At 42.3% G+C, this 16,972-nt stretch overlaps 2 protein-coding genes across 2 annotated transcripts; both read right to left on the bottom strand.

Annotated features, from left to right (window-relative positions):
* Positions 1–2,799: 2,799 nt before the first annotated feature.
* Positions 2,800–3,744, bottom strand: LOC118075311 (olfactory receptor 10T2-like). The gene has a single exon (XM_035097218.2). It carries the CDS (start codon positions 3,742–3,744, stop codon positions 2,800–2,802), a length of 945 nt encoding a protein of 314 aa, XP_034953109.2.
* An 8,016-nt stretch (positions 3,745–11,760) lies between these two features.
* Positions 11,761–12,705, bottom strand: LOC118075312 (olfactory receptor 10R2-like). Its single transcript, XM_035097219.2, has one exon. The coding sequence runs from the start codon at positions 12,703–12,705 to the stop codon at positions 11,761–11,763; it is 945 nt and encodes a 314-aa protein (XP_034953110.2).
* Between the last annotated feature and the right edge of the window lie 4,267 nt (positions 12,706–16,972).

The raw sequence follows: 16,972 nt of genomic DNA on the forward strand, positions 1-16,972 counted from the left end.
AACTGGAAACCACAAAAATAAAGCCAAGGTGATCGGACAGCGATCTGGTATTAACACTGTTTCGAATGAATCTTCCTCAGCATATAACTGTAAAATAAAATGAAATAATATAAAGAACGAAGAGACCTGTATGAACATGAATCACAGTAATCCCTAAAATTAACACGCATAATAAGAGACATACATAATCCATTGAAGCAAAATAATGATGTAATATAATAGCATACCTCAGTAAGGAATAGAATAGAGTTTCTAAGGAGCAGTGGTCATATGTCTATGTAACCACTGCTACTGGCTCTCAGGAATTCAGAAGCTAATAAGCCCACTCTCAGGCAAGTAGGAGTGGGGTCAGGCTGTTCTGCTAGGCAGCGTTGCTGCTTGCACAAGAGCAGGAGCTGGAGCGGGGCTGCTCAGCCGGGGAGGTGCAGGCTCCACCACACTTTCCATTGAGGGGTTCGCGGCTGCATTCCCCTCAAGGGAGAAGTTTAAAAGAGCTCCCACCTCTGCATCGGAGCCCCTGCAACCCCACAAAGGGAGCCAGGCTGAATAGTTGCTGAGGTTGGGGAAGGTGGAGGTGTGGTGGATTAGTGCTTGCTGAGGACTCCGGTGCATTGGGGGTTAACTATCCCTCCAATGATAGGCAGTTCTCCAAGAGGTGGAACTAGACTGTGTTTTTTTAAAAGAAAAAACAGGGAGAACCGTTAGGGGGGAGACGGTTGGGGAAGGTGGATAGGGAGTGTGGGGAGTGAGGAGGTTAGGTTTGGAGGGATGAAAATCTTAGTGTTTTTAAGTGTCAGGTGTAACTTCAGCCTGAACACAGCAGAGTTTGCGCAGGTATTTCCGGAAGCTTCTGGCGGTAACTTAAATGACTAGACGTCTGGACGCAGAGTAAAAACTATATACAGGATTTATTAAAATAAAATAAAAAATCCAGAGTTTCTATGTACAGCCTTAGAACTCAAAACAAAGTAAAATAAATCCTTTCCTCTCTGTCTCTCTCTTAACCGATATAGCACCTCTCCTCCTACGCTGACCACACTCACCACACCACGTACTGTGCTAGCTTTCTCTGATAACAGGTCCCAGTGCTGATATCAACCAATGAGAGCCAGTTACTAAGGCAGAAGTAGACCTTGGCTTTCTGCCCAGTGTTAATTGCTTGTCCTAGAGTTGATTGTGTGAAGAAGCAATCTGATGGTTTCTCACGCTACCAATTTAGCAAAACCCGAACAAAAAAACTATATTAAGTCTGTGTGCTATAATGAGAGGAATGTGCTATATTAAGATACCAGTGAAATCCATGTTCTCAAGTTAATAAATAAAGTTAAAAATGTGCCAAACCGCTAATTGACTCCAGCAGTGTGTCAGTTGCTCCAGTTGTGTGACTAAGAAGAGAACCAAGCTTCCCTGGGGTCCGGAAAGGAAGCTAGTTCAAAGTACTTCTGACATACTAAGGGCTGGTCAGTGAAGCCAAGAAAGCCACCAAGTTGCCCGAGGGAAAAGCTAACCAGAGCAGTAGGGATCCACAAGAGGGGAATCCTACTGGTGGTAAGGTGGTGAGGGGCTTTAGATAAAGTGCCCTGAGGTAACCTAAAGCCAAGCCCTATCTTTTGTGAAACTGGAGGTTTTCATCCCGCTTTTGCTGAAAGAACAGTGGGAAACGCTGTCTGGGTGTTGGAGACCTGTGGTCCCTTCACAGGAGGCAGCCCGGAAGCTGCACCGGAGAGCGCCTCAGCTGAGCTGCCCGCTCCCCCTCCTGCATGGGGTGCCATAGGTTCGCCACCACTGGTATAGCCTTTCTTTGGGCATGGTTCTGAAAGAACTTAAAGTGTCAGGTTTAAATTATACGGCTATGAAGGCTAAAATAAATGCATATTGAAAAATTGCAATGCTCTACAGTGGTGCCTCTGCTTATGAACTTAATTCGTTCCGGATGTCCGTCCTTAACCTGAAACCGTTCTTAACCTGAGGTACCACTTTAGCCAATGGGGCCTCCTGCTGCCGCTGTGCTGCGGCCACACGATTTCTGTTCTCATCCTGAGTTAAAGCTCTTAACCCAAGGTACTAATTCCGGGTTAGCGGAGTCTATAACCCGAAGTGTTTGTAACCAGAGGTGTTTGTAACCACTGTATTTTATATAAAATAGATTGTTACGTCCTTGCCAACAAGTTGCAGAAAGCAAATGTCAGAACAAACCACATGAAAGCAAAAGGGCAAAAATTAAATGTGTCTGCTTACATTAATTCAAACTTTTTTAAAGGCAACACATATGATACCCTCTTTAAAAATAGCCATTACTGGGGACAAGGAAGGGCAGAAATAATTACGTACACAAAGATAAGAAGAAATGGACACCAAACTGACCCCAACTGGAATATAGAGGTACAAATCGTTCAACAAGAACAATTTTGACACTTCAGTCTCAGCATTTTATGAGCTTGAAATAGTTCTGTGTGAATGTTTGGTAGTGAAGATGAGGGCTAGGATTTGGGAGAAAACAACAGTAATCTTTAGAAATGTTTCCTTTGTTGTGGGGCTGAATGATTACAGGTTCATTTCTGAGAAAATTCCCACAACCCAATTTATTTTCCAGGGATGTACTAAAGAGAAAATCAAAGTTGTTTGTAAATGCTAAAGCAAGGCCACGTTTTTCCAAGTGAATATTCCATATACAAAGGAATTTTTTAAAAGATGAGGAAAAGCTACAATACTATTTGAGGCGTTCTTTGTCCATTAAACTACAGATACAGTATTTGTTGGGTTTCATAATTCCTCTTCAAAGTGGATAACACTTTATTTTCATATTCTTTGGGTGCAGGAGATTTTGCCAAGCGATTTCTTAAGCGCTATTTGGACATCTTTGTTTCTCAGGCTGTACACCAAGGGGTTCAACAAGGGAGTCACCATTGTGTAAGAGACAGTAATAAAAGTAGTCTCATCTAGCGTGTAACTGGATTTCGGCCCTAAATAGATAATGCCAGCACACCCAAAGTGCACTACGACCACAATAAGATGGGAGGCACAAGTGGAAAAGGCTTTTCGTTTCCCAGCCGTTGTGGGGATTTTCAAGACAGTGTTTGCAATTAAAATGTATGAGAGAAGGATGAACAGGAATGCACAAATTACAACCAAAACACAAATAATGAAAATGACAATTTCTCCTATGTAGTTTCGGCCGCAGGCTAATTCAAGCAAAGGTGCTAAATCGCATAAGAAGTGCTTAAGTTTATTTGGCCCACAGAAAGGCAACGTAAATATGATTATAGTTTCTGTGGTGGAAAAAAGAAATCCAGTTGTTGCTGAACACGCCACCAGCTTGGTGCAGAGTCCTTGATTCATCAGAATCGGATAACGTAAAGGTTTGCATATGGAGACATATCGGTCATACCCCATCACTGCTAGAAGCATACAATTTGTGCATGCAAAGCCCAGGAAAAGGCACATCTGAGTAGCACAGCCAATGAAGGAAATGGTCTTCTTCTCTCTTAGAAAATTTGCAAGCATATTGGGGATAATGACAAGGGAGTAGCAGATTTCTGAGAAGGAGAGGATGCAGAGGAAGAAGTACATGGGGATGTGGAGGCTGCGGTCAAGCCGTATCGTAGTGATGATGATTATATTTGCCATCAAAGTTACCAGGTAAATTAGAGAGAAGACCAGAAACAATGGAACCTGCAGGTCAGGGAAATTGGAAAACCCAGCAAGGATAAATTCTGTCACCACTGTTTGATTTCTTCTTCCCATTGATGCTGAATCTGAAAATAAACTTTAAAGAGGTTACAGATTGCAACAGTGCTCATCAGCTGATATTTTATACAAAAATACTGGGGGAGATGCTTGTTTATAAAATGATTTTTTATTTTTTGTTCTTTATTAAAATTATTTACTGCCCTTCAGCTGACTATCACAGGCAACTTTACAACATAAAAATACAAAATGCATAGCAGGACAGTAAAAATGCAATAACAATTACAAGTTAGAACAGGAAATTTGATGTGCCTAAAACAGTACTCCATACAGCTGCATGAGAAAAGGCCGCATCCATTTGCCATGTGAAACCAGCAAAATAAATGTTTCACCCCTTAGACCAGGCATCCCCAAACTGTGGCCCTCCAGATGTTTTGGCCTACAACTCCCATGATCCCTAGCTAACAGGACCAGTGGTCGGGGAAGATGGGAATTGTTGTCCAAAACATCTGGAGGGCCGAAGTTTAGGGGTGCCTGTCTTAGACCAATTATTACATTCACTTTACCAACAAGTCTACACTGCAGAGTTGAATGTCTGATATCTCCCCTTCGAGGAATTCTGGGAATGTCTGCCTCCAAGTTCGTGAGGCATTAGAGCCAGTTTACAAAACTGCATTTTCCAAAGACCTAAAATTTTAGCAATCGGACAACATCTTGGCATAGTTCATCACCGAAAATTAAAATTCTATATTCTTTAATTGATGTAATTCCACTGTGAATGAATTTCTGGCTACAGCCCACAAATTGATGAAGAAGCACAGAGGCAAGTGAGCTGAAGGGTTTGAGGCTTCACAATATTCCTGTCAATTACAAAATTAACAGCTTCATAAGGCATAACTTCATAAGATACAATCTAAATCAAATCCCTTATGAATACATAGTGGAAGTGAGGAACAGGTTTAAGGATTTAGATTTGGTGGACAGAGTGCCTGAAGAACTATGGATGGAGGCTCGTAACATTATACAGGAGGCAGCAACGAAAACCATCCCAAGGAAAAGGAAATGCAAGAAAGAAAAATGGCTGTCCAACGAGGCCTTACAAATAGCGGAGGAGAGGAGGCAAGGAAAATGCAAGGGAGATAGGGAAAGATACAGGAAACTGAATGCAGATTTCCAAAAATTAGCAAGGAGAGACAAGATGGTCTTCTTAAATGAGCAATGCAAAGAAATAGAGGAAAACAATAGAATGGGGAAAACCAGAAATCTGTTCAAGAAAATTGGAGATATGAAAGGAACATTTCGTACACGAATTTCCATAATAAAAGACAAAAGTGGTAAGGACCTAACAGAAGCAGAAGACATCAAGAAGAGGTGGCAAGAATACACAGAGGAATTATACCAGAAAGATATGGAGGTCTCGTATACCCCAGGTAGTGTGGTTGCTGACCTTGAGCCAGACATCTTGGAGAGTGAAGTCAAATGGGCCTTAGAAAGCACTGCTAATAACAAGGCCAGTGGAAGTGATGATATTCCAGCTGAACTATTTAAAATTTTAAAAGATGATGCTGTTAAGGTGCTACACCCAATATGCCAGCAAGTTTGGAAAACTCAGCAATGGCCAGAGGATTGGAGAAGATCAGTCTACACCCCAATGCCAAAGAAGGGCAGTGCCAAAGAATGCTCCAACTACCGCACAATTGCGCTCATTTCACACGCTAGCAAGGTTATGCTTAAAATTCTACAAGGCAGGCTTAGGCAGTATGTGGACCGAGAACTCCCAGAAGTGCAAGCTGGATTTCGAAGGGGCAGAGGAACCAGAGACCAAATAGCAAACATGCGCTGGATTATGGAGAAAGCTAGAGAGTTCCAGAAAAACATCTACTTCTGTTTCATTGACTATGCAAAAGCCTTTGACTGTGTCGACCACAGCAAACTATGGCAAGTTCTTAAAGAAATGGGAGTGCCTGATCACCTCATCTGTCTCCTGAGAAATCTCTATGTGGGACAAGAAGCTACAGTTAGAACTGGATATGGAACAACTGATTGGTTCAAAATTGGGAAAGGAGTGTGACAAGGTTGTATATTGTCTCCCTGCTTATTTAACTTATATGCAGAATTCATTATGCGAAAAGCTGGACTAGATGAATCCCAAGCCGGAATTAAGATTGCCGGAAGAAATATCAACAACCTCAGATATGCAGATGACACAACCTTGATGGCAGAAAGTGAGGAGGAATTAAAGAACCTTTTAATGAGGGTTAAAGAGGAGAGCGCAAAATATGGTCTGAAGCTCAACATCAAAAAAACCAAGATCATGGCCACTGGTCCCATCACCTCCTGGCAAATAGAAGGGGAAGAAATAGAGGCAGTGAGAGATTTTACTTTCTTGGGTTCCATGATCACTGCAGATGGTGACAGCAGTCCCGAAATTAAAAGACGCCTGCTTCTTGGGAGAAAAGCAATGACAAACTTAGACAGCATCTTAAAAAGCAAAGACATCACCTTGCCTACAAAGGTCCGTATAGTTAAAGCTATGGTTTTCCCAGTAGTGATGTATGGAAGTGAGAGCTGGACCATCAAGAAGGCTGATCGCCGAAGAATTGATGCTTTTGAATTATGGTGCTGGAAGAGATCTTGAGAGTCCCATGGACTGCAAGAAGATCAAACCTATCCATTCTTCAGGAAATCAGCCCTGGAAGGACAGCTCGTGAAGCTGAGGCTCCAATACTTTGGCCACCTCATGAGAAGAGAAGAATCCTTGGAAAAGACACTGATGTTGGGAAAGATTGAGGACACTAGGAGAAGGGGATGACAGAGGACAAGATGGTTGGACAGTGTTCTCGAAGCTACGAACATGAGTTTGACCAAACTGCGGGAGGCAGTGCAAGACAGGAGTGCCTGGTGTGCTATGGTCCATGGGGTCATGAAGAGTCAGACACGACTAAACGACTAAACAACAACAACAAGACATAACTCTGAACACCACTAAAATATTTTATTGAGGAGCATGCCTATCTTAAGATGCCTTTTGAAGAGTCACACAGTCAGTGTCTATTCAAAATTGTAGCAGCGTCTCCATGGTCTCAGGTTGAAGTCTTCACTAGTCCTGCTAAGCTACCTCTTACCCTTTTGGAAAAATATTGGCTCTGGGGACTTCTGCATAAAAAGCAGTAACTCTGCCATTGAGTATGAATCTTGTGCCCAAGGTCAAAAAGAGTCAGGTGCTTTGAAATTGTTCTTATTTCCCTTTAAAGTGGCATAGACAAGAGCCAAGGGCATGGGTAGGCAAACTAAGGCCAGGGGGTTGGATCCGGCCCAATCGTCTTCTAAATCCGGCCCACAGATGGTCCAGGAAGCAGCATGTTTTTACATGAGTAGAATGTGTCCTTTTATTTAAAATGCATCTCTGGGTTATTTGTGGGGCATAGGAATTCGTTATCCCCCCCCAAAAAAAATATATATATAGAGTCGGGCTCACCCCAAGGTCTGAGGGACAGTGGACTGGCCCCCTGCTGAAAAAGTTTGCTGACCCCTGGAGAAGAGCACCTGAAGGGCTGAATGAATGAATTCAAATCAAAGCTGCAGAACCTCAAACCACAATAGACTTACAAGGAGGCAGGATGGATGTTGAGCTCTTCCAAATGACACCAATTTGCCACAATATCCTTTTTATGATGTTTCTACTGAGCATGGAACAAGGTAAACAAGTTTATAAATCCCACCAGATATTATCTCCACGGTATTTCAAAACATAAAGGAAATAAACCATCTTATTATCAATGGGAGTTGTTAAAATCTACAAGTAATAATTAACAATACACGTAATTTTATTGGGTGTATTTCCCCCCCCCAAAAAACTGTTGACTTCATCTCTATATCGATACATTTTATCATAACTACTTGTTTTCCATTTTTTTATTTTATTGTGATGAATATTACAGATTGTTTCGGTGTAAAGTACCATTAGGTCTTTCTGAATAATAATAATAATAATAATAATAATAATAATAATAATAATAATAATAATTTATTATTTATACCCCGCCCATCTGGCCGGGTTCCCCCAGCCACTCTGGGCGGCTTCCAGAAAAACAGAAATTCTAAAATACAGAAATCCATCAAACATTAAAAGCTTCCCTAAGTGGTGTGTGAATATTGTTTAATAAATAAAAATAGCATACATGGCAAATGGCTCTGGGGTGAGTCACACCCATCGTCAAAAAGGCAGGGAAAGTTCCATCTACAAGTACAATGCTGGCACAAAACGTAACATCTCACAAAGATACTGAAGCCATCTGAGTTCAAGGAGATGAACATAAACTGAATATTTTCACAGAGTATATATTACTGATGCTCCACATTCCAAGCTATGCCCCTTTTCCTTTGCAGAGGGTACTAAAAAATTTCAAGGCAGTATCTGCATTCTCAATGACTTTTGTACCCAGGTGTTCAATCTAATATCTATTATCATGGGTCAAATCTCGGCAATAGATCCAGATTTGGTATTACTTTCCCTAGAAAGGAATAAAACCCAACCATTGACCACTAACCTCTTGCATTTATGTTCTTAGCAGCAGCTAAAATCTCCATTGTTGTCACTGGAAATCCAGGTCCCCATTCTGGGATTGTTGGTTTGGAAGGTTATGGGACATTGAGCCCTCTGAACGTTTAACATGCCAGGGAGGGCTTAGCGGCGGGGAGAAAAAACATCCTGTTTCTATTCTATTTCTGGGTTCAGGCCAGGGAAATTGACCCTACGAAACTGCACGGTGCTGTCTCACCTAGTCGTCAGATCCATGCGATTCTATGAAGAACATCTACATGTGGCCTTCCCGGATATTCAAGCGGCATTTGATACCATCGACAGGAGGTTGCTTTGGGCCAAATTGGAGACTATGGGCTTAGAACCCAGACTTCTTTACCTGATCAAAAAGCTTTATACTAATAACACCTGCTGCATAAAAATCCATTCTGGGAACGAAATCACAACACCAGTCAGTATCAACAGAGGAGTAAAACAGGGCTGCGTACTTGCTCCTACGCTTTTCAATCTTTTTCTCAACGATCTAGCCCCATTACTAAAGCAGGTGGATGCCCACACTCCAAAACTCCAGGCCATAAACATTCCCATCCTCCTGTACGCGGGCGATATGGTTTTGCTCTCGCGGGCCAGAATAGGTCTAAAGCGACTGCATTGAGTACATGTCCAAAATGAACTTATGCTTGAACTTTGAAAAAAGCAAAATCCTGGTGTTTGGTAACTCACGCAAGAGTTATAGCTGGGTTTTTTGGAGGTAAACCCATCCAGCAGGTCTTTAAATTCAATTATCTAGGAATCACCTTTCACCACAGGCTCCTCTGGTCCCCACATCGAGGCGTGGCGGTGAACGCCAGTAAGATATCCATGCAGGCAATTACGCGATTTTTTACAACAAGGGGCAACTCGCATATCCCTTCTGCGCTCAAGATCTTCAATGCCAAGACCATTTCACAACTGCTCTACGGCATTCCAATCTGGATCCCGGGGTTCACCCAGACAGTAGAGCAAGTGCAATCAGCCTTCCTCTACAAGATCTTCTCTGTTCCAAGATGCGTCCCATATGCAGTTTTATGTTTAGAGGGAGCTCAACACAAGGTGGAATCTGTCGCCTGGGCAAGATTCCTTATATTCTGGCTAAAAATCTGCCTCGACTCTGACAGAGATCCCTTCCTCCAGGAAATGCTTTCAGACACCTTCCTCCCCCCCCAGGGCTACAACACTTCAACAGGAAGGTGCAGCAACTGGGGCTTTCAGTAGAACTCCTCCGCTCAATGTCCTTACAATCTGCCAAAGCCACAGTCATAACTAGGTTGTGGGACATTGAGAGACAGGATCTTATAGTGGCAGCAGGCACAACATGTTCCCCCCTTCTTTTCCACCTCCCGTGGGCTCATGAAACAAAACCTAATTATCTTGACTTCCTACTGAACCCACAAGAAAGAAGGGCATTTTCGTTGGCCAGGTTCAACGCAAATCCATCGAACCTCCTGTGGGGAAGATTCTCGGGCAGGGCGAAGGACGAGAGGATCTGTCCGTGTCATGACCCTCAGGTGGAAAGCCTTCTACATATGGTTTTTCATTGTAATCTTTGCGTCGACCTTCGTCAACAATTCCTGGACCGGACCGGCATCCCCAGAAGGAGACCAGAGCGGGAAATCTTACAATTCCTTTTGCTGGGGAAGGACCAGGTCCTCACCAAGATGGTGGCTCAATATCTTAATTTACTATTTTCTCGTCGTTGTACTCTGCAGTCGTCTGAATTATTAGAAGCCCCATTGTCGTGAAAGCAGATTATTCCCTTCTCTCTCTTAACACCGCGTTTGCCACAGTGACAGTTTTAATCTGTTATTATTTTGTCTGCGAGTTTGTTTGATGCCAATAAAGGTTTTACTTACTTACTTACTATTCTATTTGGTAGCTCTTTCTATCCTTTGGCAACGCTGAGCCAAACAGGCATCAACCCTCCCATAAACAAATGGAATGTTATGTTAGCAGCTAATATTATATGGTAAAAAAATGTCTTGGGCATCTAATGTACGTTTTGAGCAGCATTACATGAACAGTTCTTTTCCCCATTGTTGTTGTTGGAACCATAGAATCTTAGAGTTGGAAAGGACCCAAGGGTCACCATTGGCTGTGGTGAGGAGTGCAGGGCCTGCTCCCTTACAAGGCTTTAACCAGCTGGCCTAGGGGGCAAGGCCCAGGCCCTCACACTTGCAGCTATAAAGGGACTCCTATGGCAGAAACAGCCTTGAGATATGCGTATCGCACATTGATCCAGGGGAGTGAAGCCACTATTGGTCTCATCAGCTCAATCAACCGGAGCCTGTCTTCGCGTACAGGGGAAGTCCTCCTTGACACACAAACACACACAGGCACTCCAAATAATCCAGTAACTTCTTTCAGTACTGCCTGCCATTCCCATTCTCCCCAAGTAACAGCTTGCTTACTCTGCTCAGACTCAATGCAGAAAAGGTGCTGAAAAATAGACACCACTCAGACTATTCTCTTCCAACCACAACATACAGTAGAATTGCTTCCCTTCCACACTACTGGATCATGCTGGACCTTGCTTCAGATATTGTGTATTTTCTGGGGAAAGGAAAATCAGCCTGGCAGTTACATTATTCTGGAATGCCAACAGAAGGACAACAACCTCGTGGTCCAATGCAGGAAAATCAGGGGGTGAGGGCACCACTCAGAAATGCTAGCACTATAAATTACATGTCAAATTACACATCTAATTAAGCAATGGGCAACTAAAATGTTATAGCCTTTATTTCGGTATGTTTCTGAAAGTAATGACAGCATCAGGTTTAAATTAAATATGAATGCTAAGATAAATGCATATTGAAAAATTGCAATGCTCCATTTTGTATACAATATATTGTTACATCCTTGCCAACAAGTTACAGAAAGCAAATGTCAGCACAAACCACATGAAAGCAAAGGAGCAGAAATTAAGTGTGTCTGGTTACATGAATTCCAACCTTTGAAAAAGCAACATATATGATACTCTCTTTAATAATAGCCATTACTGGGGACAAGGAAGGGCAGAAATAATTACGTATACAAAGATAAGAAGAAATGGACACCAAACTGACCCCAACCGGAATATACAGGTACCAATCATTCAACAAGAACTATTTTGACACTTCAGTCTCAGCATTTTATGAGCTTGAAATAGTTCTGCGTGAATGATTGGTAGTGAAGATGAGGGCTAGGATTTGGGAGAAAACAAACAGTAATCTTTGGAAACATTTCCTTTGTTGCAGGGCTGAATGATTACAAGTTCATTTATGAGAAAATTCCCACAACCCAATTTATTTTCCAGTGATGTACTAAAGAGAAAATCAAAGTTGTTTGTAAATGCTAGAACAAGGCCACATTTTCCAAGTGAATATTCCATATACAAATGAATTTTAAAAAGATGAGGAAAAGCTACAATACTATTCAAGGTATTCTTTGTCCATGGAACCACACATATTTGTTGGGTTTCATAATTCCTCTTCAAAGTGGATAACACTTTATTTTCACATTTTTTGGGTGCAGGAGATTTTGCTAAGCGATTTCTTAAGCGCTATTTGAACATCTTTGTTTCTCAGGCTGTACACCAAGGGGTTCAACAAGGGAGTCACCATTGTGTAAGAGACAGAAATAAAAGTCGCCTCATCCAGCATGTAACTGGATTTGGGCCCTAAATAGATAATGCCAGCACACCCGAAGTGCACCACGACCACAATAAGATGGGAGGCACAAGTGGAAAAGGCTTTTCGTTTCCCAGCCGTTGTGGGGATTTTCAAGACAGTGTTTGCAATTAAAATGTATGAGAGAAGGATGAACAAGAATGAACAAATTACAACCAAAGCACAAAGGATGAAAACGACCATTTCTCCTATGTAGTTTCGGCCGCAGGCTAATTCAAGCAAAGGTGATAAATCACAGAAGAAGTGCTTAACTCTATTTGGTCCACAGAAAGGCAATGAAAATATGACCATGGTCTCTGATATAGAAAAAATAAATGCAAGTGATACTGAACAAGCCACCAGCTTGGTGCAGAGTCTCTGATTCATTAGAATCGGATAACGTAAAGGTTTGCATATGCACACATATCGGTCATACCCCATCACTGCTAGAAGCATACAATTCGCACCTGCCAAGCCCAGGAAAAGGCACATCTGAGTAGCACAGCCAATGAAGGAAATGGTATTCGTCTCCCTTAGAAGATTTGCAAGCATATTGGGGATAATGTCAAGTGAGTAGCAGATTTCTGAGAAGGAGAGGATTGAGAGGAAGAAGTACATGGGGATGTGGAGGCTGCGATTCAGCCGTATTGTAGTGATGATGATTACATTTCCCAACAAAGTTACCAGGTACATGAGAGAGAACACCAGAAATAACGGAATCTGCAGTTCTGGGAAATTGGAAAATCCAGCAAGGATAAATTCTGTCACCACTGTTTGATTTCCTCTTCCCATTGATGCAGCATCTGAAAATAAACTTTAAAGATGTTACAGATTGCAACAGTGCTCATCAGCTGACGTTTTATACAAAAATACTGGGGGAGATGTTTGTTCATAAAATGTTTTTTTATTTTTTTGTCCTTTATTAAATTTACGTACCGCTTACTATAACAGGCCACTTTACAACATAAAAATGCAAAATGCATATTGTGGCAGTAAAAATGCAATAGCCATAACAAACCATTTGATGTGCCTTAAACAGCACTCCATACAGCCGCCTCAGAAAAGGCCACCTCCATTTGCCCAATGCTAGAGCCGGCCTCTGTAGACAGAGCCTAGCACAACAGTTGTGCAACCAGCAAAATAATTGTGTCAACCCTTAGACCAATTATTACATTCACTTTACCAACAAGTCTACACTGCAGAATGTCTGATATCTCCCCTTCGAGGAATTCTGGGGATGTCTGCCTCCAAGTTAATGAGGCATTAGAGTCAGTTTACAAAACTGCATTTTCCATAGAATTAAAATTTTAGCAATCAGACAACATCTTGGCATAGTTCATCACCGAAGATTAAAATTCTGTAGTCTTTTAATTGATGTAATTCCACTGTGAATGAATTTCTGGCTACAGCCCACAAACTGATGAAGGAGCACAGAGGCAAATGGCTGAAGGTTTTGAGGCTTCACAATATTCCTGTCAATTGCTAAATTAAAAGCATCATAAGGCATAACTCTGAACACCACTAGAATATTTTATTGAGGAGCATGCCTATCTTAAGCTGCCTTCTAAAGAATCACACAGTCAGTGTCTATTCCAAATTGTAGCAGCTCAGCAGGGTCTCAGGTTGAAGTCTTCGCTAGTCCTGCTAAACTACCTCTTACCCTTATGGAAAAAATATGGGATCTGGAGCCTTCTGCATGCAAAGCAGTAACCCTACACTTGAGTATGAATCTTGTGCCCAAGATAAAAAAGAGTCAGTGCCTTGAAACTGTTCTTATTTCCCTTGAAAGTGGCATAGACAAGAGTATCTGAAGGGCTGAATGAATGAATTCAAATCAAAGCTGCAGAATTTCAAACACAATAGACTTACAAGGAAGCAGGATGGATCTTGAGCTCTCCCAAATGACACCAATTTGCCACAATATCCTTTTTATGATGTTTTTTATTGAGCATGGAATGATGTAAACAAGTTTATAAATCCCACCAGATATTATCTCTACGGTGTTTCAAAACATAAAATAAATCAACCATCTTATTATCAATGGGAGTTGTTAGAATCTACAAGTAATAATTAACAATACATCTAATTTTATTGGGTGTATTTTTTTCTAAAGTTGTTGACTTCATCACTATATCAATACATTTTATTATGTCCACTTGATATTCGATTTTTATTTTATCACGAATATTTCAGATTTTTTGTGTAAACTGCAATTAGGTCTTTCTGATTAAGTCGTGTGTGAATATAGTTTAATAAATAAAAATAGTACAGGACAAATGGTTCTGGGTAAGCCACACCCATTGTCAAAAAGGCAGGGAAAGTTCCATCTACAAGTACAATGCTAGCACAAAACGTAACATCTCACAAAGATTCTAAAGCCATCTGGGTTCAAGGAGATGAACCTAAACTGAATATTTTCACAGATTATATATTACTGATGCTCCACATTCCAAGCTATGCCCCTTTTCCTTTGCAGAAGATACTAAAGAATTTCAAGGCAGTATCTGCATTCTCAATGACTTTTGTACCCAGGTGTTCAATCTAATATCTATTATCATGGGTCAAATCTCGGCAATGGATCCAGATTTGGTATTACTTTCCCTAGAAAGCAATAAAACCCAACCATTGACCACTAACCTCTTGCGTTTATGTTCTAAATCTCCATTGTTGTCACTGGAAATCCAGGTCCCCATTCTGGGATTGTTGGTTTGGAAGGTTATGGGACATTGCGCTCTCTGAACGTTTAACATGCCAGGGAGGGCTTAGCGGCGGGGAGAAAGAACATCCTGTTTCTATTCTATTTGGTAGCTCTTTCTATCCTTTAGCATCGCTGAGCCAAACAGGCATCAACCCTCCCATAAACAATTGGAAAAGTTATGTCATTCACAGCTAATATTATATGGTAAACCAATGTCTTGGGCATCTACTGTACGTTTTGAGCAGCATTACATGAACGGTTCTTTTTCCTGTTGTTGTTGTTGGAGCCCTAGAATATTAGAGCTGGAAAGGACCCAAGGGTCACCATTGGCTGTGGTGAGGAGTGCAGGGCCTGCTCCCTTACAAGGCCTTTACCAGCTGGCCTAGGGGGCGAGGCCCAGGCCCTCACACTTGCAGCCATAAAGGGACTCCTGTGGCAGAAACAGCCTCGAGATTTGCATATCGCACATTGATCCAGGGGAGAGAAGGCTATTACATCTGGTGAGGAATCACGTACCTTACGCAGAAGCAAGAGAACCCCAAAGGGTGCAGCACCCAAAAGGTATGCTGATGAGTTTGCTAAAAAAAGCCAAATCTGTTGTTAGTAGCTCAGAGAAGGTTTTTGAACCTTCAAGCTTCCAAGGACTCTTCCAAGAGTCCAAGCTTTGGACTCAAGCTTTGGACTCAAAGGATGCTGAGCCATGGTTAAATGCCATGAAAGCTGAACTTGATTCCTTGGAATGGAACAAGACCTGGGAACTAGTCCCAATAGTTCCAGGAATAAAGCTGCTTGACAGCAAATGGGTCTTCAAGGCTGTAGTAAATGACCACCAGGCGTGAGGCACATCTCCGCCTGCAGATAGGCCACCGTTTGATCACCGGCTATGAGGCACACTTCCCCTTGCAGGCCACAGCCTGACCTTCGGGCGTGAGGCACACTTCCGCCCCCAGCTTACCTTCCAAGTCCCGGACTGCAGAATCCGGGACCGGCAGCCATGTGACACCGGAAGTTGCGTCGACGTAACTTCCGGTGTCGCTTTGCCCTTCTATGGGCACCAAAAATGGCCGCCGCCAGCTTCAAACGTAGCTTCTACGCATGACCGGAAGTGCGCCGATGCACCTTCCGGTGCCGCCCCACCCATCTATGGGCACCAAAGTCTACGCACTTCCGGTCATGCGTAGATGCGACTTTTGAAGCCGGTGGCAGCCATTTTTTGTGCCCATAGAAGGGCAAATCAGAAAAAAATGGACGCCGGCAGGAGAAAATAACGGAGAAAAACGGGAGACAAAGTGATACGGGGGACCACCGGGAAAAGGTAAGTAAAAACGGGGGTTTCCTGGGGAAAACGGGGTACTTGGCAGCTATGGCCCCCAGGCAAGCCGCAGCTGTCTGAACGTCCATCGTGCCCTCAGTTTCACCTTTTGCTTTCTTAGCAGTCTGCGGTGCCCTGTCTGTGACCCCTGTCTGCTTTCGATTACCCTTTCCTCAAGGGGAAAGTGACGCTGTGGAAACAGGTACCGAAATAACTTTGTCCCACCCCACGACCTTGTGATTGGAGGATGTGCAAAGGGCACAGTCCAAAATGCATCTGCCTGATTCTGCATTTTCTGCTAATAAAAAGAGCTTTCTGCTGAGCTGGAAATTCAACTTGCTTTCGCACAGCTCACTTGCAACAACTCCTTGACTCGTGTCTTTCACTTCAAAGGCGAAGACAGACCAAAATGGAAATGTAGTAAGACACAAAGCCAGACTGGTATTCAGAGGTTTTTCACAGATACCAGGAGAAGATTATCACCCACCGTGAAATATGAGAGCATTAGGCTTATACTCAAAATTGCTGCAGAAGAGAATCTTCATGTTTCACATCACGATGTGAACACAGCTTTTTTGTACGGATCCTTGGGTGAGTCGCTTTACATGCTTCCACCTGATGAAGTAGAGGTAGAGAAGGAATTTGTTTGTGCTCTTAAGAAATCCCTATATGGTCTCAAACAGTGTGCCCGATTCTGGAACTCTAAAATCACAGAAACTTTGTTTTTGCTAGGTTTTCAGCAAGGCAAATCTGATCCATGTGTGTTTGTCAAAGAGGAGGGGCAAGAGAAACTTTATTGTGTATTTTATGTGGATGACATTATTTTCTTTTGGAAAAATGCCAATCTGTACAGTAACGCCCTAGCTCAATTAAAGGAGCACTTTGATATGAAGGATCTTGGTGAGGTTACCAACTATCTCTTTGGAGATAGAAAGAGAACAAAAGGTAATGTTTTGGTACACCAGTCACAGAAAATTGCTGGTGTATTAACCAAACTGAACTTGGTTGATGGAAAAACCCTGTGGATACTCCAATGGTAACAGGTTTTT

Source organism: Zootoca vivipara, chromosome 16 (assembly GCF_963506605.1).
Source record: "Zootoca vivipara chromosome 16, rZooViv1.1, whole genome shotgun sequence".
NCBI classification, from domain to species: Eukaryota; Metazoa; Chordata; class Lepidosauria; order Squamata; family Lacertidae; genus Zootoca; species Zootoca vivipara.

What these genes read in the sequence shown, in the direction of transcription:
- LOC118075311 (XM_035097218.2), bottom strand. Translation starts at nt 3,744, where the DNA reads ATGGGAAGAAGAAATCAAACAGTGGTGACAGAATTTATCCTTGCTGGG.
- LOC118075312 (XM_035097219.2), bottom strand. Translation starts at nt 12,705, where the DNA reads ATGGGAAGAGGAAATCAAACAGTGGTGACAGAATTTATCCTTGCTGGA.